General features: G+C 42.2%; 1 protein-coding gene across 3 annotated transcripts in view; it reads right to left on the bottom strand.

The window, feature by feature from the left end:
• Positions 1-25,420, bottom strand: part of TIAM1 (TIAM Rac1 associated GEF 1) — a 448,677-nt gene that overhangs the window by 87,090 nt on the left and 336,167 nt on the right. For all 3 annotated transcript variants that reach the window (XM_032277050.1, XM_032277051.1, XM_032277049.1), the window contains 4 exons: positions 20,147-20,293; positions 15,579-15,653; positions 12,535-12,705; positions 4,014-4,118 (listed from right to left, as the gene is read on the bottom strand). In XM_032277050.1, the coding sequence (XP_032132941.1) occupies positions 4,014-4,118; positions 12,535-12,705; positions 15,579-15,653; positions 20,147-20,293 (498 nt within the window). The remainder of the gene's footprint in view (positions 1-4,013; positions 4,119-12,534; positions 12,706-15,578; positions 15,654-20,146; positions 20,294-25,420) is intronic.

Below are 25,420 nucleotides of genomic sequence, written 5' to 3'. Positions count from 1 at the left end.
GTCTACACCCTCACTTCACACACCTCCCTGTTCAAACATCACATCTTAAACAAAACCCACAAAATAAAATAAAAAAGCAATAAGACCTGCTGCAGTTGCGCCATCTCCCTCTCTCGACTTGCCCCAGCCTCTTGCCTTTCCAGGCTTTGAACATTCCCTGACATGTTACACATTCGCATGTATTTTTATCTGTTTCTGCAAACTTGAATACAGGTTCCACCAGGAGCAGAATTGTTTTGGTGTATCCCCAGTGCCAGCTGTTCTACAGCTAGAACGGTGCCAGGCATACAAATGCTAAGTAAGTATTTGCTAGATGATAGCTGGGTGTGGTGATGGGCACCTGTAATCCCAGCTACTTGGGAGGTTGCAGGATTATCGTTTGAACCCAAGAGGCAGAGATTACAGTGAGCCAAGATCATGTCACTGCACTCCAGCCTAGGCGACAGAATGAGACTGTATTTCAAAAAAATAAAATAAAAAATATTTGCTGGATGAGTGAAAAAATTGACCAGTGTTTCCGCAAACTTTATTTCTACCTGCCACTTTTTAGAAATGCATTTAGTGTGGGTTTTTGAAAAGAGCTTCCACAGACTACAATCGATCGTTCTGTGGACTAGACCCAACAAACAAGTCATCAGGAAAAAATAGTCAAACAGATGTCACTTATATTAAAAACACAACCAGCAAAGCAGGGAAATCAGTGGCTAACTCTTCCTGATTATTAATAAGCAAGAGAATCCCCTGACCGCCAAAATAAACACACTAGACCCTCCAAAAAGATCTTTAAAAAAATATAGCACATACTTTTGCTAATAACTATTGGTCTTACCACTAAAGAATGACAAAACAATGGCACAGAATGAGATATTTTGGGAGAGTCGTACATGAATGTGTCATTTCTAAGGAGGCTTGCAACACTTGAAAGCTTTCCATGTCCATCAAAATCAAAATGGAGGTGAGCTAGGGAAACCAATTAACTGTGTGTGGTCTGATGCTTATTCAGTAAGGGACAAGACACTGAATACCTGCAGACTCTCAAAAAGCATCCAGGAATGCTGTTCAGAAACCCCTGTCTCAGAATGACACTACATCCGCTTAATGGCCTAACGCAGAGATGCAAAACCAGGGATCCATGAATCGAGTTTAAGTGGTCTGTGAATGTGGATGATGAAAAACAGTGATATCTTCATATTTGTAAACCTTAAACTGAAAAATCAGCATTTCCTTTTATCATAAATTAATGTAGGCAACAAACGTAATAATGGTAGCAGTGCCTGTGACTCCGTCACAAATAGCACAGTTATTTTCATATCATGTTTTAGCTGCTGTTCATGTCTCAAAATATTATTTGTGCTCATTGCTACTTCAGAACAGTGGTAGCTGTTACGCCTACTGCTAGGTCTTGTAATTTAATGGGCTGGCTGTTAGGTCTACGTCTAGCTATTAAGTCTTATAATTTAATGAGCTAATAAATAAGAACATATATTATCTATAATTTAAAAAATATTTTTGAGAACTATTTCAATATGTGTAGGGCACAGGTAAGCCTACATATTCTATGTTATGCAATTGAAAATATCATTCTGAGAAGGGGTCTGGAGGCTCCACCAGGCTACCAAGAGTATCTAAAGGACAAAACAGTTAAGAACCTTGGTCAAAACAGAGGTATTGCAAGAGTATGGCATTTGCATCCTTAGAGATCCATGGCCTGGAGACCTTTTACAACAGGCCAAGAAATAATACCATGGTCTCTCTGTACTTTACATTCTTTCAAAATACATATATAGCTGTATGCATACAAAAACTGTAGATCCAAACAGACTAAGTGTGGCACACCTTAGTGTCCTATGTTGGAGGAGACCACACAATGGCCAAGGCTTAAAAATAATGAACGAGTGGCCAGGCGCAATGGCTCACGTCTGTAATCCCAGCACTATGGGAGGCCGAGGAGGGTGGACCGCAAGGTCAAGAGATCGAGACCATCCTGGCCAACATGGAGAAACCCCATCTCTCCTAAAAGCACAAAAATTAGCCGGGCATGGTAGCACGTGCCTGTAGTCCCAGCTACTTGAGAGGCTGAGGCAGGAGAATTGCTTAAATCTGGGAGGCAGAGGTTACAGTGAGCTGAGATCGCATCACTGCATTCCAGCCAGGCGACAGAGCGAGACTCTAGCTCAAAAAACAAAAAAAGAGTCCAAATAATTTCAAAACCTATGTCTGAAGTCCCTACACCACTTATGTGTAAAATACGAGGAACATGGAAACTGGTTAGATATGATCCGCATAATTCAGGATGCAAAATATTCATTAACCCCAAGATGCAAAACGTATAATCTAATAACTCTTCCAGTGTTAGCAGGAAAGCACTTCCCTTTTTTAAGTAAGATAAAAGGGTTTTCTTTCCTCTATTCATAAAGCACCAAGATCAGCCTTTTCCCCAGGCCACAGAAAGAATACATCAGCCCTCTCTGTTAAATATACTGAACACAGAACAGTTACTGATTTAAGTGATAGTTGAAAAAGGCTCATTATTTTGATCATCTTGTATTGCATAACGCTAAAAGTGTTACAACAGCACACCCCCTCTTGTATTTCCTTAAAAGCCCTTAAAGGGGCATGAGGTAACTTTTTAGGATAACAGAAATGTTCCAAAGCGTGATTGTAGCAGTGGAAACAAGACTGTATACATTTGTCAAAACTCATTGGATTGCATCCTTAAAGTTGGCGTGGGTTTTATTAAATGCAAAGTATGCCTCAATAAAGTTGACTAAAAACACACTTTCCTACTCATTTTTAAATCATGCTTCCCTTTTCCAAAAAAAGAATAATACTCAGGTTTAAATGTTGAGTTCCGCTTTCTGTGGTGAAACTCTGAAGTCACTGTTATTCACACATCCATGGCAAGCAGAGCCCCCAGAGGGATGACTAAGTATAAGGAACTCCAAAATAGAGGCGCCTCACTCCCAAAATGTTTCTTTCCTGGACTGACAATGCAGCACTCTGCTAAAGAGCAAAGAGCGTCTCACTGGCTTATTGCAATAATAACCATTGTAATTTACCAAGTAAGCGTATTATCGCTAATCTTTGTAAATTCCTAGAAATTACGTATTAGCCTCTCATGTTTTTTTCTTGGCCAGTTCCATGTGATTAGTAAGCAGGTCTGATTCGGAACCCAAGTCCCATAAGCATGTTCAATCTCAAATATATGTAAATGTCCCCAAGAAGGTATATAAATACAGTTCCAAAAGACTAGGAAGTAGATGGCAGCTTTTTTCACCCAACAGGATTTGACCCAGCAGTTTCAACATGTCTATGATGTCACACAAAATTAGAATTAGCACTGTTTTCCATAACCACAGCCAGCTGATCTTTAAGTCACCAACTTTAAATAAAAGACTAGCTGTGCGCAATGACTCATGCCTGTAATTCCAGCGCTTTGGGAGGCTGAGGTGGGAGGATCACTTGAGCCCAGGAGTTCAAGACCAGCCTGGGCAACAAAGGAAGATCCCGTCTCTACAAAAATAAAAATAAAAAATAAAAGTTCGTCAGCCATGGTGATGCATGCCTGCGGTTCCAGTTACTCAGGAGGCTGGCACAGGAGAATCACTTAAGCCCAGTAGTTTAAGGTTGCAGTGAGCTATGATCATCCCACTGTACTCCAGCCTGGGTGACAGACAAGATCCTGTCTCTGAACAACAAAATAAAATACTAAAATAAAATAAAAGATTGTCAGCGTAAGGGAAGCTAGTATTATAATGATGACTAAAATTCTAAGAGATAGTTCCAGATTTTGATATTTCACGATAGCATCACACTGCTTCTTGCATAAACGAAGGTGGCCATTCCACTCTGGAAATACTGAGCTAACTAAGGCCATCTCCACCAACTTAAGGGTTCTGACTGAAGCTCATTTATTTTTGAACTCGTTGTTCTACTCCACCAACTACAATTAACACAAGAATTTGAAAACAATCTCCCACAAAATGTGTTTGGACAACAGTCGTTGACATTACCAGCTCATAGATGTCTTCCTCGGGCTGTGGGACATAGTGCTGCATTTTGTTTTCTATTAAAAATTTCAGGCGCAGGTAATGAGCAGAATGATCCAGTTGATGTGTCTGGGGACAAAAAAAAAAAAAAAAAAAGAAAATGCCTGTTCAATAATAAATAGGCATAATTAGTTCTCCACCAACATATAATGCATTCCCACGACCAACAGAGATTTTTTTTTTTTTGAGACGGAGTTTCGCTCTTGTCACCGAACATGGAGTACAGTAGTGCAATCTTGGCTCACCGCAACCTCCGCCTCCTGGGTTCAAGCGATTCTCCTGCCTCAGCCTCCCGAGTAGCTAGGATTACATGTACCCACCACCATGCCCAGCTGATTTTTGTATTTTTAGTGGAGACAGGGTTTCACCATGTTAACCAGGTTGGTCTCGAACTCCTTATCTCCGGTGATTCACATGCCTCGCCCTCCCGAAGTGCTGGGATTACAGGCATGAGCCACCGTGCCCAGCCCAATAGAGATTTGATACTAAAAGGGGGTATAAGGTTTCTACACTTCTTAAAACGTTCACATTGTGAACACAAACTTTTAAAATAATGTTCATTGAACACATTGGTAACATTCCAAGGATATCTTAGGATTTAAACAACTGAGTCCCATCTTCACGTCTTATTTGATTCACTGTGCTGTCTAACACTGGTAAACTTTCAACAAAATACATCAGATCAAAAAGGTACTTAAACATAACTTCATACATAGGTGATTAAAGAACAGAATAACAAGAAAGGCAAGAAAAGACTGGATTTACAATGAGAAAAATGGTGCGCCTGGGCAAAGCTGTTTTTTCAACCACATGGGGACAGTGGGACAGTTGTTAACAGTTCATTTGCAAGCGAGTCAGTGTGAAGACAAGGCTTTTGGATTTCAGTCTTATTTATATACTCCCCAAATGAGACTCCCTCTGGGGGCAGTGCTAATAGGCATGTGTCCAGTGATGGAAACACACTCAATGACTTGCTCAACGAAAACACTTCTAAAATTGAAATTTCCAAGGCTTCTTCTTTGGTCCAGGATGGGACAATAGATTTTTTTTTTTTCTGTCTAAAAAGTAATCCTTGAATTAATTTTGAGGAATAAGTACTAATAGCCGCATGGTTTTATAAATCATTCTCAGTAGACATCAAGAGGGTACAGGGAAAAAGGAAAATGCTCTTTGAAAATTACATAGCAACATGAAAATACATTGCTGGAGAGAAAATGTTTAAAACAAGCGATTTTTTAAAGCGTCCTTATCTTTTAGAGATAGATGCTAAAGTGCTAACAGATAGAAATGATATCATGTCTGGAATTTGCTTCCAAAATAAATAAGAGTTGGGGGTGCAAATGAGCAAGTGAATAGATAAAACTGGATTTGATCACTACAGATTCTAGGTGACAGATACATGAGGATGTATTACATTGTTCCCTACTTTAAAACTGGAAGTTTTTCACAAGATAGATATAAAACCTCTTCACATTCAAAGCTCTGGGTGAGAATTCCTTCAAAATAAATAAAATTAATTTTTAACTGGTTCAGTACTCTATGTACCCCACCCTCAAAAAAAAATTTCTAAAGCCAAACTAACAGTATGCCAATAACTATTCCAGTAATATATATTAAATTACATCTAACAAACTCTTAGATACGCCAGACACCATGCGTAGCACTGAGAATACAGAAATTAATACAATCTAAATGCAGTCTTCAGGAGCGTCTGCAGCTGCAGGTGAGAGCTATGTAGATGTAGGAGGTGAGGCAGCAGTGGATTAGCATCTTAAATACATACATACGTGCAGGCCAGGCGCCATGGCTCACGCCTGTAATCCCAGCACTTTGGGAGACCGAGGCAGGTAAATCATGAGATCAGGAGTTCAATATCAGCCTGGCCAAGATGAAGAAACCCATTCTCTACTAAAAATACAAAAAATTAGCCGGGCATGGCGGTGGGTGCCTGTAATCCCAGCTATTCGGGAGGCTGAGGCAGAGAAATGCCTGAACCCGGGAAGCGGAGGTTGCAGTGAGCCAAGGTCGCGCCACCACACTCTGGGCGACAGGGGGAGACTCTGTCTCAAAAATAAATAAATAAATAAATAAATAAATAAATAAATAAAACATACATACATACATGCAGGACAGGCAACCTGCATTCCTGCAAAAGCACATTTCCAGAAAGTGGAAATGAGTTCGCTTTGAACACAGAGCAGAAGGATAAAATTTTCCATCAGTGATTCTTGGGAACCCCAACCTTTCTCCTCTCCAGAGTAACAGGATAGTTTGCAGCCTGCTGTGCCGGACACGGATGCCATTCACCGAACACGTCCCGGCGCACCTGGCTTTTGTCATTTCACTGCTTATATTTGAGACCAGAAGCTCAAGGTCCGACAGACTCACAATTGTTGATGTCAAAGATAATAAGGGTGGATGCGAAAGCCCAGGGAAACATAAAACAGGGACTTTTAAAGGGTGCTACCTACTGTCGGAGAATCATCAGGACAAATAGCAACAAAATATTAGTATTAAGGTGATGCGATGAGCAAGAAAAGTTTTCCTAAGAGAGATCGAAGCTGCAAATGCCTCCCACCTACCTGGGTCCTCACTGAAATCTTTAATTAGAAGCAAACATTTTGGTTCACCATCTGTTTCCGACTGAGGTGGAAGGGAAAGAAATGAAATTTCATGTGTTCTTTGTAAGAGGAACAAATCCGCTTGGAAACCTTATCATCATCATTAATAAACACTTTGTGGCACTCCTTAATGAGACTACCACTGAAACAGACTGTCTTCCAGAAATCAGACCAAAATAGCAACCTCACCTAAGAAGATTCTGGTTCCTGAAACCTCAATGTGAGAGACAGTCCACTCTCAGGCACAAATAGCCTAAGGAAGTTCTGGCGTGGACTATGGGGGGGCTCCATCATCCCCCAAATGCTACAGTGCTGAAAACATTTATAAATACATGCAGAGAATGTCAAGGCACCTCATCTAAATTGCATAATGTATTGCAGAGAACTAAAGAACGATAAATATAGCAATGGTAAAAAGAATGATCCTTCGCTGGGCATGGTGGCTCATCCCTGTAATCCCATCACTTTGGGAGGCCAATGCGGGTGAGCAGCTTGAGCCCAGGAGTTTGAGGCTAGCCTGGGTAAGATGGTGAAACCCTGTCTCTATCAAAAATACAAAAATTAGCCAGGCATGGTGGGGTACGCCTGTAGTCCCAGCTACTTGGGAAATTGAGGCGGGAGGATATTGCTTGAGCCTGGGAGGTCAAGGATGCAGTGAATCATGACTGTGCCACTGTACTTCAGCCTGGGGGACAGAGTGAGACCCTGTCTCAAAAAAGTAAATAAATACATAAAAGGAAAAAAAGATTCTTGTCTCCACCCATATTTTTCAACTTCTTTAAGTTACAATAATGTCTTGATAACTTTAAAAAATAAAAATCAGCACAAGCAGCAAACATAAAAATTACAATGGTCTTAGTTGTAACCTAAGAACCCTTATTTTGGTCAGTAAATAGTTACTGTCAAAACAGGACATTGGATTATTTTGGTAAAAGTTTCTGAATTACGAGCCCTTGTTAATCATGGCTGGTCTAACATAAAAGAAAATCCTAATGAATTAATTAAATCAGATCATCAGAACTATCAAGAAGAATTTTATGCTCCTGAGATATCTCTTAGTCATTATCAAAGCAAGTCAAACAACTAACCATGTTCACAATACATCTTTGTGCAAAAGAATTTCAAATGTTAATGAATATTTAAACACAGTAATTCTAAATGTGTGGCTTTGCTTTAGACATAAAACATTCAAGTGAAAATTCAAAAGAAACCTCAGACTCGTAAAACATTCAAGGAAAATTCAGTTAGGAAAAAATTTAAATGGTATAAATTTGTTTTCCAATGTACATGTACTGAGTTAGCATTTGATTCATTTTGAGGCAATGCGGCCACAAATTATACCATAAGTATTATGGTACAACAATTTTTAGTTTAGTTGGCATAATTTTTAAAATTAGCATCTTACTCTATTTCAAAGGATGAAACAGCAAAACACAATGTAGATATTTTCAGTAAACAGTTTGCACCAATTAAAATAGATAACATGTCTGAGAATTTACTGCCTGAGATCTCCTAATCCATTATGTTTTGCTCTTCTATTTCTCTTCATATTCTTCCATGTCAGTCAAACTGCTAGGAGACATATAAACATGCAATTACTGTATACAGAAATACAAACATGCAGTCACTGCAGACAGAAATATGAATACACATACACACACACGAAGTGCTATTGTAGAATTTCTAAAGATACTTCCCTCCCCTTCAAAGTAACCTTTTATTGCTTTAAACACCAATGGTTATTGGCATATCCAAAGCCATAGCTGACATAGTAAAAGTATGAAATAAAACTGACACAAGGTCATGTGAATAATATCAGTAGGTATAAATGAATGAAAATATGTTGCAATTATTTTTGTAGTTGTAACGATCAGAATATATCCAAAACCTACAGGCCAACATGGTTAACTGCTATATTTAGCAACAATCATTCCAGTAACGTCTCTGACATGAATTGTATATGAAATGAAGATCTTGAAACATGCACTATACCAGAACTTGACTGGTGCTCAGATGGCAGATGGCAAACTGATGTGAAATGATGTGGATCAGATAGAATAGGAAAGAATGAGCTGAATGCAAGAGACAGAAGAAACAGATTATTAAATATTAGAGAAAGCATCTTCACCAAACATTGAGAACAATAATGAAACCAAAGACAGGCATTCTTACAATCATCTTTGTTTTCAATGGGGAAAAAAAAGTCATTATATCAGATTGCTAATAACATGGGGAACTGTTTTCTCTATTATCTCCTTCCCTCTTAAGAATAAAATCAAGGCCGGGAGCGGTGGCTCACTCCTATAATCCCAGCACTTTGGGAGGCCGAGGTGGGCAGATCATGAGGTCAGGATATCGAGACCATCCTGGCCATAATGAAACCCCATCTACTAAAATATAAAAAATTAGCCAGGCATGGTGGTGTGCACCTGTAGTCCCAGCTACTTAGGAGGCTGAGGCAGGGGAATTGTTTGTATCTGGGAGGCGGAGGTTGCAGTGAGCTGAAATTGTGCCACTGCACTCCAGCCTGGCAAAAGAGCAAGACTCTGTCTCAAAAAATAATAAAATAAAATAAAATCAGGTCCACTAATTACAATAAGGTGTTTTCCAAGGACGAAGCAAGCCCTAGCAGGCACCTGGCCCTGAAATACCATATCACTTTCTCTACATGGGTGCTTTTCCAAAGCCCATGAATTCCTGAAATGCACATACACGCCTTCCACTTTTAAACTCATGAGATTTTTTTTCTTCGTGTGTGTATTTTCAGTAGGGGTGAGGTTTTGCCATGTTGGCCAGGCTGGTTTTGAACTCCTGGACTCAAGTGATCTGCCCATCTCAGCCTCCCAAAGTGCTGGGACTACAGATGTGAGCCATCGTGCCTGGCATAAACTCATGAGATAGAAGCTTGTTCCACACCACATTGTCTTTGCTTTTATTTCTATGTCTTGGGAAAAAGAACTGAAGATCCAGGGAAAATTGGGCAGGACTACCCTTTAATGTTAGACAAAGGGATTTGTACCATAACGATGTCATCAGAAACCTTTCAAGTGACAGAAATAAACATCTTAAAGGGGAAGGGGTCCACTATATTATCTAGATATGGTCTCTAAGCAGCAATGACAATATCATTCTTCATTCCCCTAGTTTCTTCCAAAGCAAAAGCTTGAAACATATCTAAAATTGGGCCAGTCACTCATTGCTTCACTCATTGATCAATTTTCTGCTAATCAATGGTTACTGGAAAACTCTGGCTTAACCTTCAATTCCTGATTGAGTTTAGAGCGAATGCGCACAGGATGCTCCAAAGCCATGTTATTCCTCTGGAACCAGAAAGTCCTACTTTTAACACCTTCAGCTGCAGATCTGACAATAACGCTCCAGCTCTGCAGAATATTAATGGGTCTCTAAAGAATTGTGCTAATCTATAAATAAAGGAATGCAGAAATCCTCAACAGACCAATTTTGTTAAGTAATTAACATGAAAACATTGTGAAAAGAGATACCATTATCTCCAAAAGCTAGAACCCTCACACATATAGGATTCAAAGCACATAAGGTGATATCATTTATTTTAACATCCACGTCAGGGCTGTCTTTGGTTATGGCCTGAAACAAGTGATTCTTCTGTTTTTCCTCCACATATGGAAGACACTGTAAGAGGCTAATTTGAGCTGGACTGTTCCATTTCCCTGATTCACATGAAGAGTCATGTTTTTGCTTTAAAAAGCACCCTGTAGAACTACAAAGTTGAGGTACTGGCAGAGGTAGTGAAAGTCATTCAGTATTTACAAACATTGTGTTGAATGATGAGGTCTTGAAAATGTCATTTTATCCATCCAACTTCTTCTAGGATAAAATTGTGATAGAAAAGCTTTCCACTTTTTTTTTTTTTTTTTTTTTTGAGACAGACTCGCTCTGTCACCCAGGCTGGAGTGCAATGGTGCAATCTTGGCTCACTGCAACCTCCACCTCCTGGGTTCAAGTGATTCTCCTGCCTCGGCCTCCTGAGTAGCTGGGACTACAGGCATATGCTACCATGCCCAGCTAATTTTTTTTTTTTTTCTATTTTTAGTAGAGACAGGGTTTTACTGCATCAGCCAGGATGGTCTCAATCTCCTGATCTCACGATTCGCCCACCTCAGCCTCCCAGTGCTGGGATTACAGGCGTGAGCCACTGCCCCTGGCCTCCACTGTTTTTTTTTTTTAGCAGCCCCAAAGAAGACCAATTCACTCCCCTAAGAATATATTCGAGATCCTTCTGAGCCTTACTGATTGTCCTTCCTGAAGACTGACCCAGTTCTGAGAGTTTTTGTGGACACCCAGCACTGCGGGATGCACTCAGCTATAGAGAAGCCAGATGTGGGTTCAGCCTCTCCTTTGCAACTGACTGTGATGTGAGTTCTGGCAAGCAGCTAAGGCCCACTGAGCTTCACTTCCTCCATCTGTAAAATGGTAAACTCTGAGCTCTTTCTCAGGCTCAGACATGGTATGACTACTACATAGAACTATTTTTGGCGCGATCTCGGCTCACCGCAACCTCCGCCTCCTGGGTTCAGGCAGTTCTCCTGCCTCAGCCTCCCGAGGAGCTGGGATTACAGGCACGCGCCACCATGCCCAGCTAATTTTTTGTATTTTTAGTAGAGACAGGGTTTCACCATGTTGACCAGGATGGTCTCGATCTCTTGACCTCGTGATCCACCTGCCTCGGCCTCCCACAGTGCTGGGATTACAGGCTTGAGCCACCGCGCCCGGCCTACATAGAACTATTAATGCAATTCATTACGTAAAAATAAAAATAGGCACGCAAGGAAAGCTCTTTCCTCTCTATCCCCTCACTCCAGGCCACGCACCTGGCTGCCCTTCAGAGGGAAAAATGAAACCAGCTTCACTTTGAAAAAGATGAAGGCATTTCTTCTATGGCTTAAGGGGAAAGTAGAGAAAAGGAGCTCAGTCATTTGTCATTTTTTTTTTTTTTTTTTTTAAAAAGGCTAATTCTGTGTTCACAAGAAGAGGAGTTTCCCACCAATGGAGGTCACTTGTATTTGCTTCCATTTTCCCCTATTCTAGACATATCCATAGTGTATTGGTTACTGATTAAAGAGCAGGTGACAAAATAGTACTCATAGTATGATGCCACTGAACCCATGTATGTGTATGTGTGTGGAAAAAAGAATGAATGGTCAAACGCCAAAATGTTTGCAATGGTTATTTTTTGATTTTGTGAATAAAAGTGAACGATTAGTGAAAAACTTGCTGTTTGTGTTCTTCACCTAGATTTTCTAAAAGGTTTGCAATGAGCACATGATATGTGCATTAGAAATCTATCAAACATGCACATTGAAAGATGCTACTTAGAAGAGTCCCTCAGGCCGGGCGCGGTGGCTCACGCCTGTAATCCCAGCACTTAGGGAGGCCGAGGCGGGTGGATCACGAGGTCAAGAGATCGAGACCATCCTGGTCAACATGGTGAAACCCCGTCTCTACTAAAACTACAAAAAATTAGCTGGGCATGGCGGCGCGTGCCTGTAATCCCAGCTACTCAGGAGGCTGAGGCAGGAGAATTGCCCGAACCCAGGAGGCAGAGGTTGTGGTGAGCCGAGATCGCGCCATTGCACTCCAGCTTGGGTAACAAGAGCGAAACTCCGTCTCAAAAAAAAAAAGAGTCCCTCTCCTCCCAAAGGTGAAGCATTCACTAATATAATTACGAATGTTACCACAAAGGAATGCAATGCTACTCTGAAATGAAAGGGAGGTGTGTTTTAAGCACCTTCCCATTCCAGGACTCAGGGTTTCCACATGTGCCTTTGAAGATTCCTACACCTCATTCTGCTCTTCTTGGAAAAAAACCCAAAGCAGCTCCATACCTTGCAAATCAGCTCCAGGGTATCCCGTGCAGTGTCCCCGGGCCGGACAACCGTCAGGGCAGGCTGATTATTGGGCAGACAGAACCAGGACGGAGTGAAATACTCGTGGACCCAAATGTCGCAGTCAGGGTTGTGCTGGTGAACGCTAGGTAAGACCACTTCTTTCTCCCTCTATAAAAAGAAATAAGGTTAGCAGCATAGCCGCAGTGGAGCTCTGACAACCCTAGATTCCCAGACTGCACCCAGGGCCGAGGCAGAGGCAGGGGAATCCTTGGAGAGAGAAACTACTGAGAAAGCAGATTTATGGTGCAATGGGAAGATTTCTAACCTCAGCTGTGGGGCAGGCTTCACACGTGGTCTACAACATCCATAGGTGGTCGTGGCATGAATTAGTGGGAAGGAAGGAGGGAAGGAGGGAAGGAAGGGAAGAGGGAGGGAAGGAAAGAAGGAAGGAAAGGAGAGAAGGAGGGAGGGAGGGAGGGAGGGAGGGAGGAAGTCACCCATTTAGCTCAGCTTTATGGCTCTTATTTCCTCTACAAACTCATTTCAACTTTTAAACAGGGAATTCCTACAGCAAGCGTATTTGCCATGGGAACTTATAGTTCAAAACCATGATAAAGCCCCTAGAAATTTTTTTGTCAAAAAGGCAATGTTCTAGCGCTACATATTTATATTTGTAGACAGCATCATTTTTGTGCTCTCCTTGGACCTTCAGCACAACCCAGGACAGAGACAGTTCCATTTTCCAGATAGAGTTCAAAGAACTTCACAGATCACCTCATGGCACAATGTGGCAAAAACAAGCCTCCTTGGCTGCCATCACTGTATCCTCTCCATCACTCTGCCTGAGGACCAGGGAGTGGAATGAAGTTTGTGAATGTGGGAGAAGAGTCCTATGCCCTCCCTCACAGCTGGGCTAAACCTAAGCAAGCGAAGCAGATGACGCAGAAGACATCCTTAGATTGATGCAATGTTAGGAGCCCCGTGAAATAAGCAAGGAAAGAATGTTAGATTTCAGCAATGTAAACCTAATACTGATGACCAATACATGTTAAGTAATATGCCTTCATTACTGATTTATAACCAAGACATTAGTTGGTAAATATGCATCTACAGATCACGAAGAACAAGGCTGGTATCTGCAAATTATAAAAAGAAACGAATTTCCCAATGAAGGCTGAGAGGTAGCAACATAACCTCTATTCATAAGAAGAACAGGATTTGAGAATGGGGAAACGTTTTAGTAAAAGCCACTAAACTAAACCCAACTGTGGAAGATAATTTCAGCCCTGCCTTTGAACATAGTTGCTTTAGCAGATAAGCTGGACCCCAGGGAAGGAACTGTCAAAAAGCAATCAACATGCCTAAATCCCATTAACTATAATTGGAATCTTCCAAGTCTGTTCCAGCATGCCACATTAAACAAATGCCCCTTAGCATTGGATCAACCCAAGTTTTGCATCTAACCTCTTTGAAACAAGGCATTCTAGCCTGGATGTGGGAGAAAAAAGGATCCTGGAAAAATGGAAAACCAAAAAGGGTACACAGAAATCCACTGGAAAAACTTTTACAGTTTCCAAGTTCTGTGGCTCGTAGAAGATATCTCAGCATTAAATGTGGACTAACAATAGTGTGCAGGATGAATTGGTCAACCTCAGAAATGACCCAGTTAACATCGAAAACTATGCTTGGATTGCACGTAGGTCCAACAACTGAATTTCTTCAAATGTCATCGGAGACAGACACTCAGACAGTGGCCATGGATAAGTATTTCCAAGGACAGCGGCCTTTAATATCCAGGATAGCATCATTCATGAGTAGCTGGGGTATGAAGGAAAGAAAGTGCCTTCCCATGGCCACCACTCTTTCCTTCCCCTCCAACAGCAGAATTCCCGATTGCACTCTGGTTTCTGAAGCTCAGCTCCATCGAGAACATGGGGCTGAGTTGCTGATGATGGACACTGTTTGGTTGCATGGCAACAGAATTCAGAGGGCTGAATTCTGTCATATTGATTCTGAGCCCGAGAACCAGAGGATCACACCAAGGTCACATTATCAACATCAACCCAACCCCTCTCCCCTACAAAACAGGATCCCAGTATCACTACGAGAGTCTTGAAAACCAGAGATGTTTATTTCCTTAGATGCTGAAAAAGCGGCCAAGAAAAAAAAACAATCAGTATTTTTACAGATTTTCAATCAGAGCAGTTTGAAAGGCTCTATTAAATCCAAGCACAAGGCTGAACCAAGTCTGTGAATCTTTAATTGAATATTTGACTTGGGAGGCAAATGTGTTTTTGTTGTTGTTGTTTTAAAGAATACACTATTGGAACAGTTCTTTGGAATTAATGGGAGCAAAACAGCATGTGTGGGTAGAGAGGGAGTGTACTAAGAGCACACCTCTTAGGAAGAGAAGTTGTACATGAAAAGAAATTGACAATGGCACAAAATATTCAGCAATTCAGAATCCACATTTCCTCTTACATTCTAGTTAGAAATTCACACATCAGGGCTGGTTGGGAGGCCGAGGTGGGTGGATCACCTGAGGTCGGGAGTTCAAGACCAGCCTGACCAAAATGAAGAAACCCCATCTCTACTACAAATACAAAATTAGTCGGGCATGGTGGCGCATGCCTGTAATCCCAGCTACTCAGGAGGCTGAGGCAGGAGAATTGCTTGAACCCAGAAGGCAGAAGTTACAATGAGCTGAGATCGCGCCATTGCACTCCAGCTGGGCAACAGGAGTGAAACTCCGTCTCAAAAAAAAAAAGAGAGAGAGAGAAAGAAAGAAATTCACACATCACATCAAACGGTAAGTAAGGGAACTGTTATGTCAGCAGGAGAATGTTCTCATTACCACTCAGTTTTAAATATAAAATGATTTTCCATCTCTTGTTGACTTATTACATAACTTTAAATAACTGATAATTTCAGTTTTTAATATTGAGTTTACTTAATTTTAGTAGCCCAAGAAAACACTGCACTATGTATATGTTGATGCACTTGTGGTACTTTTAGAAAAGAAAACACAGGTTTATTTTTACCTTGCCATCTGGAACAATGTCATCAAATATTCCCTCTAACGATTTCTTTACAGCCTCGGTTCCCTCTCCAAACACCTGCACATACAAAAGTATCATCTTAAAAAGGAATCTGGGCAACAGGGCAAATGAAACCTAGGAAGGGGGAAGGAAGTGGACATGGCTATGACAAAACCTTACACACATGTTCAGATGCTCCTACATCAAATCCCAAAGCAGGTGAAATAATTTATGGGCACAGACCTTGAAAAACACATCCCTGTATCTAGATCACTTCCCTACTACGTCTTTGACAGTGGGAAAAATAAAAAAAGTTTGCTTTCAAATCTGGATAATTCATCTCCACTTAAAGAAAATAGGCTGGGCATGGTGGTTCACACCTATAATCTCTAGGTCTTCGGGAAGCTGAGGCGGCAGGACTGCTTGAGCCTAGGAGTTCGAGACCAGCCTGGGCAATATGGTGAGACCTTGTCTTTACAGAAAAAAAAAAAAAAAAAGAATTACAATGCTGGGTGTGGTGGCTCATGCCTGTAATTCCAGCACTCTGGCATGCCTAGGAGGGTAGATCACGAGGTCAGGAGTTCAAAACCATCCTGCCCCACATGGTGAAACCCCATTTCTACTAAAAATAAAAAAAATTAGCTGGGTGTGGTGGCATGCGCCTATAATCCCAGCTACTAGGGAGGCTGAGGCAGGAGAATTGCTTGAACCCAGGAGGTAGAGGTTGCAGTAAGGCAAGACGGCGCCATTGCACTCAAGCCTGGTGACATCTCAAAAAAAAAAAAAAAAGAATTACATTAAATTAGCCAGGCATGTTGGTGCGCACCTGTAGTCCCAGGTACTTTAGAGGTTAAGGTGGGAGGATCACCTAAGCCCGGGAAGCAGAGGTTGCAGTGAGCCAAGATCACGTCACTGTATTACAATCTGGGCAACAGAGGGAGACCTTGTCTCAAAAGCAGGAAAGAATGAAAGACATTAGGCTAGACGTGGTGGCTCAAGTCTGTAATCCTAGTACTTAGGGAGGCTGAGGCAGGAGGATCACTCAAGCTCAGGAGTTCGAGACCAGTTTGCGCAACAGAGTGAGACCCTGGCTCTACAAAAAAACCCTGAAAATTGGTCATGCATAGTGGCATGTGCCTGCTGTCCCAGCTACTCAGGAAGCTGAGGTGGGAGGATCACTTGAGCCCTGGAGGTCAAGGCTGCAGCGAGCTGAGATCACTCCACTGTACTCCAGCCTGGGCAACAGACCGAGACCTTGCCTCAAAAAAAAAAAAAAAAATAAAGAAAAAAAGAATAAATAAAAGAAAAAGCAATGAACTAGATAAACTTACAAGGAAGCATGTCTCCTATAGCCTCATATAACCAATCCGAGACTTGTAACTAAAATTCTTCTTGCTTTGTAATACTTTTTTCAGTAGAATGTATGAAGATTACAGTTTTTTTTACCTCAACATGGCAACATAGGTTTTTTTTTTTTTTTTTAATTTAAAACATAGAAAATTGTCTCTTCTTTGAAATGTAATCAGTCCTGCCAACTTAAAAATATCACGAAAATTAGAAGAGGGTAGCAATGCCACTAGGTACTGAAACTCACGGACGTGGGGAATTTTATGATTATCCCTAAAACAAGCAAGTAATGTCAGGATAATGTACACAATTAAGAAAAAGCCTTTCCTCCACGCAAATAAAACATACAAAAACATACAATGCGTTAAATTTTTTTTGGTAGAGATAGGTTGTTGCTATGTTGCCCAGGCTGGTCTCAAACTCCTGGCCTCGAACAATCCCCCACCTTGGGCTCCTAAAGTGCTAGAATTACAGGCATGAGCCACCACGCCTGGCCAAAAAAAAATTTTTGTCCATTTCAAATTACAGAATTAATGAGCAAATTTCTACTGGTACATTTATGGTTAAGCAAAAGGTTCTTAAAAACTCATACTTTAAGAAAAAAATTACAAGAATTGTTTCTAAGACATTACATTGTGCTTTGATTTTAGAAAAATGTTAAAACAGCCTCTTGAATTCATTTAAATTTAGTCATATGTTTCAGGAGAAATGGGATGTAACGCTGGGTGCTGTGGCTCACGCCTGTCATCCACCTTTGGGAGGCTGAGGTGGGTGGATCCCAAGATCAAGAGATGGAGACCATCCAGGCCAACATGGTGAAACCCCATCTCTACTAAAAATACAAAAATTAGCTGGGCATGGTGGTGCACGCCTGTAGTTGCAGCTACTCGGGAGGCTGAGGCAGGAGAATCGTTTGAACCTGGGAAGTGGAGGCTGTAGTGAGATTGCACCACTACACTCTAGCCTGGAGACAGGGCAAGACTCTGTCTCAAAAAAAAAAAAAAAAAAAAAAGTAGAAAAACAAAAGAAGAAATGGGCTTTAACATAACCTGGTGCCAATCAGGCAGAAGCACATGAACAAAGTGTTTTGCTAGAAAACAAGTCTGATCTGTGAAGTGCTGAAGCAGTGGGCTGAGCCATCTCTAAGAGCAGAAGATATATACACGATGACACCACCGCCTCCCAAAAGAAGAGAAATGCTGCTCATTCACGTCTTCCTTTTGCAGGTCTTAATTGAGAACCATCAAGTCTACGTGATTTTTCTGAAGAAATGCTGACTCTCCTCCACAGTTTTTCCTTTAGATTTACATGAAAGCAAAACCCATGGAAGCAAGCTCGATGTCCTACTCTTCCAAAAGATCACAGGACAAGCTGCAAAACTGCTTCAGTCTCACACTCGCTTATCATTTGCTCATCTGGTCTCTCCAGGTTCCATCAAGTATAGAGAAATACCACATTAAAACAGAGTATCGAGCGGGCATGGTAGCCCACCTCTATAATCCCAGCACTTGGGAGACCAAAGTGGACAGACCACTTGAGGTCAGGTGTGCGAGACCAGCCTGGCCAACATGGTGAAACCCCGTCTCTACTAAAAATACAAAAATAATTAGCTGGGCATAGTGACGTGCGCCTGTAATCCCAGTTACTCAGGAGCTGAGGCAGGAGAATTGCTTGAACCTGGGAGGCGGAGGGTGCAGTGAGCCTTCATCCTGGGCGACAGAGTGAGACTCCATCTCAAAAATAAAAATTCTCCAATGAGTATGGTAGTCAGCTAAGGGACTCAGTGCATCAGCTTTCAGGGTTAATCTCTTTTCTAACGTTCATTTCTTAAGTAAATTAATGGCTGGAACTGTCAGAGCAAACAAGGAGAGATCATTCTATCAAGTCAGTCAATGACATCTTCTCACTTTGCATAAGGGCACAGGGTGAATAGGTCATAGCAGTTGTAGTCATGGCCTCCAAAATGCTTAAGGCCTGACTTTCCAGCCCATGAACTGCACATTCTTCTTCCAAAAGACTACAGATGCTCATGTTCCTTTAGCCCCTAAAATCTAAACAAGCAGTTCTGGAAATACTCATTTCTCAAAGCCAAACGCTAAGGATGGCAATAACAACAGAGAATGAGCTTCGCAGAAGTAACTCCAGCAGGAGGCTGGCCTTGGCGAGTGAAGAAGTCAAATTAATGGGGAAGAACCAGGGGCTTCACATGGTCAGCGGTGACCCATCATGGCACCAGGCTAGGTTGTGCCCTCATGGACATACCTTTCCAGCCCTGGACCTGAGCAGAAGGGGGTTGTGGCAGTGGGCGAGCGCTCTTGGATTCCTGTCTCCTCATTCCAGTAGGCAGAGGGATCTGCCCATTTAATGCCAACCCCAAAAAGTCAAGGGCACAGAAACAACCGGATTTCCCTAGAGGCTGCCTTTCATCCAGCATAAAGACTTAAAAAGACTCTACACGGCTGGGCCCAGTGGCTCACGCCTGTAATCCTGGCACTTGGGGAGGCTGAAGCAGGTGGATCACGAGGTCAGGAGTTCAAGACCAGTCTAGCCAACATGGTGAAACCTGTCTCTACCAAAAATACAAAAATTAGCCGGGTACAGTGGCTCACACCTGTAATCCCAGAACTTTGGGAGGCCAAGGAGGGTGGATCACAAAGTCAGGAGATCGAGACCATCCTGGCTAACACAATGAAATGTGTCTCTACTAAAAACACACAAAAAATTAGCTGGGCATGGTAATTTGTGCCTGTAGTCCCAGCTACTTGGGAAGCTAAGGCAGGAGAATCACTTGAACCCAGGAGGTGGAAGTTGCAGTGAGCTGAGATCGTGCCACTGCACTCCAGCCTGGGCAACAGAACAAGACTCCATCTCAAAAAAAAAAAAAAAAAGAAAGGACTCTGCATTCAGGTGCCCACTTGGCTTCATCGCAGAGCCCTGCTCTGTCCTGAAGACTCAGGGTGAATTGTGCTCTTTGGGTAGGTCTGTAATTAACCAGGGTTTGGAAAGGATGCAGGTGGAAAACGGGAGCTTAGTGACAGACTAATAGCAGAGTTCAATGTTATGGGGATGCATTATCTACCAAGTGTCTAGCACAGACAGCTTCTTTGTGTCAACTACTGATTTTAAACAACACTCAGTCTCAATAAAAAAACACACACATCCCAAACCGAGGTGGCCACAGAAGCAATCTGTGCAGGCTTGCTTGTCATCTGCTCTGGACCTACCTGGTTGATGCTTGGGCGTCCCTGCTTCTTTTTGGAGGTAGTATCCAGACCCCAAAGAGAAGAAAACCTGCTCCTTCGCTTGCTTGCAGATCTAGACATGGCCTGAGTACGTCTTCTCACTCCAGTTTCGCCAGTGCGTGCTGCAACCTGAGGATGGCAAGGACAAGCAGCCACAGGGAGATGCGTCAGGACCACCCACCTGTGCCCTGAGGTCCCTAGTAAGTCCCACCCTTTGGAAACCCCTCCTCCATCATGCCAGCCAACCCTGACCCCAACGTCCAAAGTATTCAATCCATGACCCAAGCATATTGGGACTTTGAGAGCCCTTCATGAATTCAGAACGGAAATGAAAGGCTGGCAAATTCGATCCTTGTTTGAAATCATCAGTAAAATGACATAATATAGGAATAAAACATGTATGTTCTGTTTCCAAAAATGACAGGCCCTTCTGGTCACAGGCTTGAACTACAGCAGCAAGGGAAATGAGCCAGGCTTTCTCTCCAATTGCTGCAGAGCTGTTTCTGCATTCTATTGAAAAATGGTGCCCAAGTGTCAGCAACAACAGTGGAAAAACAGCAGATTTTGGTTCCTGGGTTTTCAGATTAAATCTAAAATTACCAATCTCTACTATTTTGTTTTCTTGGAATATATAAAATCACATTTTAAAATCAGGCAAGTGATTGTTGGCCCCCAATGTCCATTCTCTATTCCATCTTAGTCAGAAAAATCTCAAATGTAGGCCAGCTTGGGTGGCTCCCGCCTGTAATTTTAGCACTTTGGGAGGCAAAGGCAGGCAGATCACCTGAGGTGAGGAGTTCGAGACCAGCCTGGCCAACATGGTGAAACCCCGTCTTTACTGAAAAATACAAAAATTAGACGTGTGTGGTGGCAGGCACCAGTAATCCCAGCTATTTGGAAGGTTGAGACAGGAGAATTGCTTGAACCCAGGAGGTGGAGGTTGCAGTGAGCCAAGATCATGCCACTGCACTCTAGCCTGGGTGACAGAGCAAGACTCTGTCTCAAAAAAAGGGGGCAGGAGGGGCAGTGAATCTCAAATATAAGTGAGCATGTAGCCAGTAAGTCCAAGGTGACTTATTTTCCTTGCAGTAGGGCATGGATTGGGCTTCAGTTCAGGTCAATGGCATATAAGCAAAAAAACTATTTGCAGCTTCCAGGAATCGTGCTCAATAGGAGTGGGCTTTCTGCTATCCTTGGCTTTTCTTTTTCCTGATGAAAGGAAGGTCTGTGTGGTGGTCTGGGATGTTCCTACAGCAGCCTTTCCTTTTTTTTCTCTCTCTTTTTCCTTTTTTTTTTTGAGATGGGGTTTCGCTTTTGTGATCTTGGCTCACTGCAATCTCAGTCTCCCAGGTTCAAGCGATTCTCCCGTCTCAGCCTCCCTAGTAGCTGGGATTACAGGCACCTGCCACGATGCCCAGCTAATTTTTGTATTTTTATTAGAAACAGGGTTTCACCGTGTTGGCCAACTGGTCTCCAACTCCTGAACTCAGGTGATCCGCCCACCTGGGCCTCTCAAAGTGCTGGGATTATAGGGGTGAGCTAACACGCCTAGCCCAGAAGCCTTTTCAAGGATGGCAGAATAACAAGACAAAAGGGACTTGGCTTACTGAAGATGAAGGTACTTTACCAGACTTGCATCACTTACATGTCCTGTGTTCAGGTAAATGGGAAAGAAAACTCGTATTTTTTTGTTAAACCGAAGCTAAACCCTGTTGAGATACTACAATGTGCCAGCAACCCAGAGAAGCATTTCACAAGGGAACGCCCTGAATGTAAATCTGTCACCATGATGATAACCGCTCAAGGACAATCTCCACGAGGACTCCAGAAAGTCCTCCCAGGCGAAACACTCAGGCTTGAACTTTATCCTCCAGGTGGCAAGCAAAGTCCCCGGAACTTAAGGGAAATTCTGCCTGAGGAGGTCTCCACAGGCCACCCACGGACTCGACTTTCGACTTTCAAAAACGGGAGTGGCAGGAGGGAGAGCGAGTCTGACTTGAAATGAAGCTTCTCCACCCACTCTTCTGTTGCCAGAGGTGAATGTATTGGAACCTACTTGTAGGTTCCCACACAGGCAACTCCCAGTGTGGCAGATGCCAACTGGCAGCAACTCGGGTGGTGATGCAGTGTGGGTAACATGTGGGGTCTCCCAGGAGTCCACGTGCTGGTTGGATCGCCAGCCTCTCTGGGGCTTCAGTATTGACAGTGTAAACACCGCAGAAGCCCCATGGGTGGGGGACCCCTTTGTACATTAAAAACAGGAATCAAAACAGCTTCTCTACAAGGGTATTAGAGGGAAGGTTTCTGGACCCAAACGAAAATAGGAAGATGAGGGAGCTGAGAGGTTTTGCATTTTGCATTTTCTCAGCTTAGCACATTAAAACAACAGCTGCCGCCAGCCCGGACCAGGGCATAGAAAATGTGGCATCCAAGACACTGGTGGAAATTTTTACTTGAAAGCTCTTAATCTAAGATTACACTGGAAGTGTCACAGGGAACAAAATCACAAGACAAACATACCATAAAATACATACAAATGTTCTCTATTTTCATCACTTTCTGAGTTAAAGGTAAACAAAGGTTGTAAAAGGAATAAATTATAACATGCCGACACACATATGCTCACAACACTGAAAAAAATACTGTTAAAATTTTTAAATTCTAGAGGAAAAAGATGTCCATTTGGCCTCATGGTCATACGGTCTTATTTATAAATAAGTCCAGCCATTAATAGCGACACACATATACAGGCAGCCATATAAATACGCTGACATATATTAGCATTTGTTTTCTTTATAGACGCAGCAATGCCTGTACTCCCCGTGTCTAGTTAATTGTTCACTTATTTCTCACCCATCTCTCCCACAAGACTATAAGCTCCAAGAGGACAGGCTGTCTGTGCTGTTCACTATAATCCTAGTCACAAGGATAAAACCGACAAATCCCAGGCACTTACATATATGTTTGTTGCTTGAACAAATAAACAGATAATACCACAAAGCAAAAGCACATCCTATATAACACGGCAGCAACAATGAAAAGGTAACTCTTCGTTTTACAATTTCCGGACAAAAAGATCATGAAAGAGAAACTCATACATCCATACACATTTACACATTCTCAGTTACCAGCTGACTAGTTAGTTTAGTCTGTTTAACAAACACTTTGCTTAAGTTTCTTAAAGCACTCTTCTCCATTGCTCGGGGCCTTGTAAACTGCAAAAGTAACCACTGCCTCAACACAATAATGACTCAAAATGAGCAAAGGGATTTAGAAAAAAAGGCTGACAGAAGGACTGCTGGACAAGAGCTCAAGAGTTTCTCAATGATCTTTGCCCAGACAATGCCTCCCTTTGTGGCCTGAACCTGATTACTCTATCATTCTGCTCATCTGTGCAAACAAGAACAATGATAACCTTCATTCAAAGAGTACAGCGGGGACCCTTCAGTTAATTACCGCAAATCACTCAGCATTATGGGAAGCTCTCTCAGTGAATGCTACTTCAATCACAGCTCCCATCTCCCCGACCCAGGCCCCGTTACCCTCACACCTCCTCCTTCCTCCTCCCCCACTGAAAAGAAGAAAAATAAATTCTGGACAAAGACTAAATTGAAGAATGTTTCAACCCCAAGGAGACAAAAAATCCCAGGGGTCAAATGACAAGGAGAGGAGGGAACGAAAATAAGGAGTGCCTAATGAATTGGACTGCAAAACTCCCCGCCCGGGATCGTCCACAGTAGCTAAAGCGACAAACAGCAACAGACACCCAACAGGCTCGCGTGACTTGTTCTGATGGAAATAAAACCCCTCACAGAAAAGAGAAGCTGCAGGAGCATACAGAAACACCCTGACTTGCATCACTGACAAAACAGGCAAAAACCAAACAAAGGAACAGAGAGTTGAATGTATGGACTTAAATGTTCTTCTTTAAAACCACTGACCAAAAAACCTAAAAGAGTAACTAACTCTTCCATCCCCATCTTCAGCTGGCCAAATTTTAATAGTCTGCCCCCTGCAAGAAAAGTACACACACATCGCAGACATTGAGAGGAAGGAAATTAGAGGGTCTGAAGATCAATTATGGAAGAGTAAAACAGTAACCTTCTCAGGGAGATTGCATCCAATGGCTTTGAAGGAAATAATGAAAGCATACAAGTTTTAGGGAGAAAGCAACATTATTTTCTCCAAAATGTAGCAACGTACAGTAAGAGGAGGGAGCCACTTTGATGCTCAGGGCTTAGTATTAATACAGATGGGACCTCAATGACATCACAAGTTCCCTTCATAAAAATGTGTCCTCAATGGATGATAAAGAAGGAAATAAAGAAGAATTTCTATCCTAGTTTTTTGTGTTTGTTTTTGGTTGTGCGGAATAGGTGAACTGAGATTTGGCTAAGTTAAAAACTGGTGTCCAGGTCTCCGAAAAACAGATCTGAAGTCACAAACTGAAAACCTTTTGTAAGTTTATTCAACACAGCACTTTGTCCCACCACGACTGAAAAAACAGGATTTAATAGCTGTATGGAGAGGTGGTAGCCAGGGAGACCAAGAGCTGAGCTGTAATTAGCAGAACAAATCAGGATGCCAGTTTTAATAACTCCAGAAATTGGTTTAAGACTTCTTTAAAAATGTAAATCTACCCCTAATTATCTGAATGATGATGCTAATCTATTTATAAAGAATACAAACGCCTCTGACTGAATTATAGCTCTGAATGCAATTGAAGGGTACAGCTGACACAGCAAGAGAACAGCACAGCTAAGGTTTTACAAAGCAGTTTCTGGAACCTGAGACTTAACATTTAATTCCACAGCAAATGTGCTAAGGTGCAGTACATTTTAAGTGGGTGTCAAGTTGGAGAGACTAAAACCATGTTACTCATACAGCAATTTTTGAGAAGGAGCCAAAAGTACACAAAGCTTCTCGCACTTAAGCAAGTACATGAAATTACAGATAACAAACACACAACACAAGTATACAATCTGCCGCTCTAGAGGTCAGATGGAAATTCCCCTCCTCCAGCAATGCATATGTTCAACTGGCAAATCACAAAATTCTTTGCCTTCCCGTATGCATTGAGTATTCATGGTCATCAGGACAATGGTAAAAATAAAGTGAAATGGAGATTTCCAAAGAGATCTATGTTCCATATACGGTATATGTGAGTGTGAGTGACTGAGTGGCAGAAAGAGACAGAATGAGAATGTAAACACACACACACACACACACACACACACACACACACACACACACACA

The sequence above is a fragment of the Sapajus apella genome, unplaced genomic scaffold (assembly GCF_009761245.1).
Source record: "Sapajus apella isolate SASKATOON/1434 unplaced genomic scaffold, GSC_monkey_1.0 scaffold8, whole genome shotgun sequence".
NCBI lineage: Eukaryota > Metazoa > Chordata > Mammalia > Primates > Cebidae > Sapajus > Sapajus apella.
The sequence above is the reverse complement of the archived record's forward strand: the minus strand, read 5'-3'. Positions and strand labels throughout refer to the sequence as shown.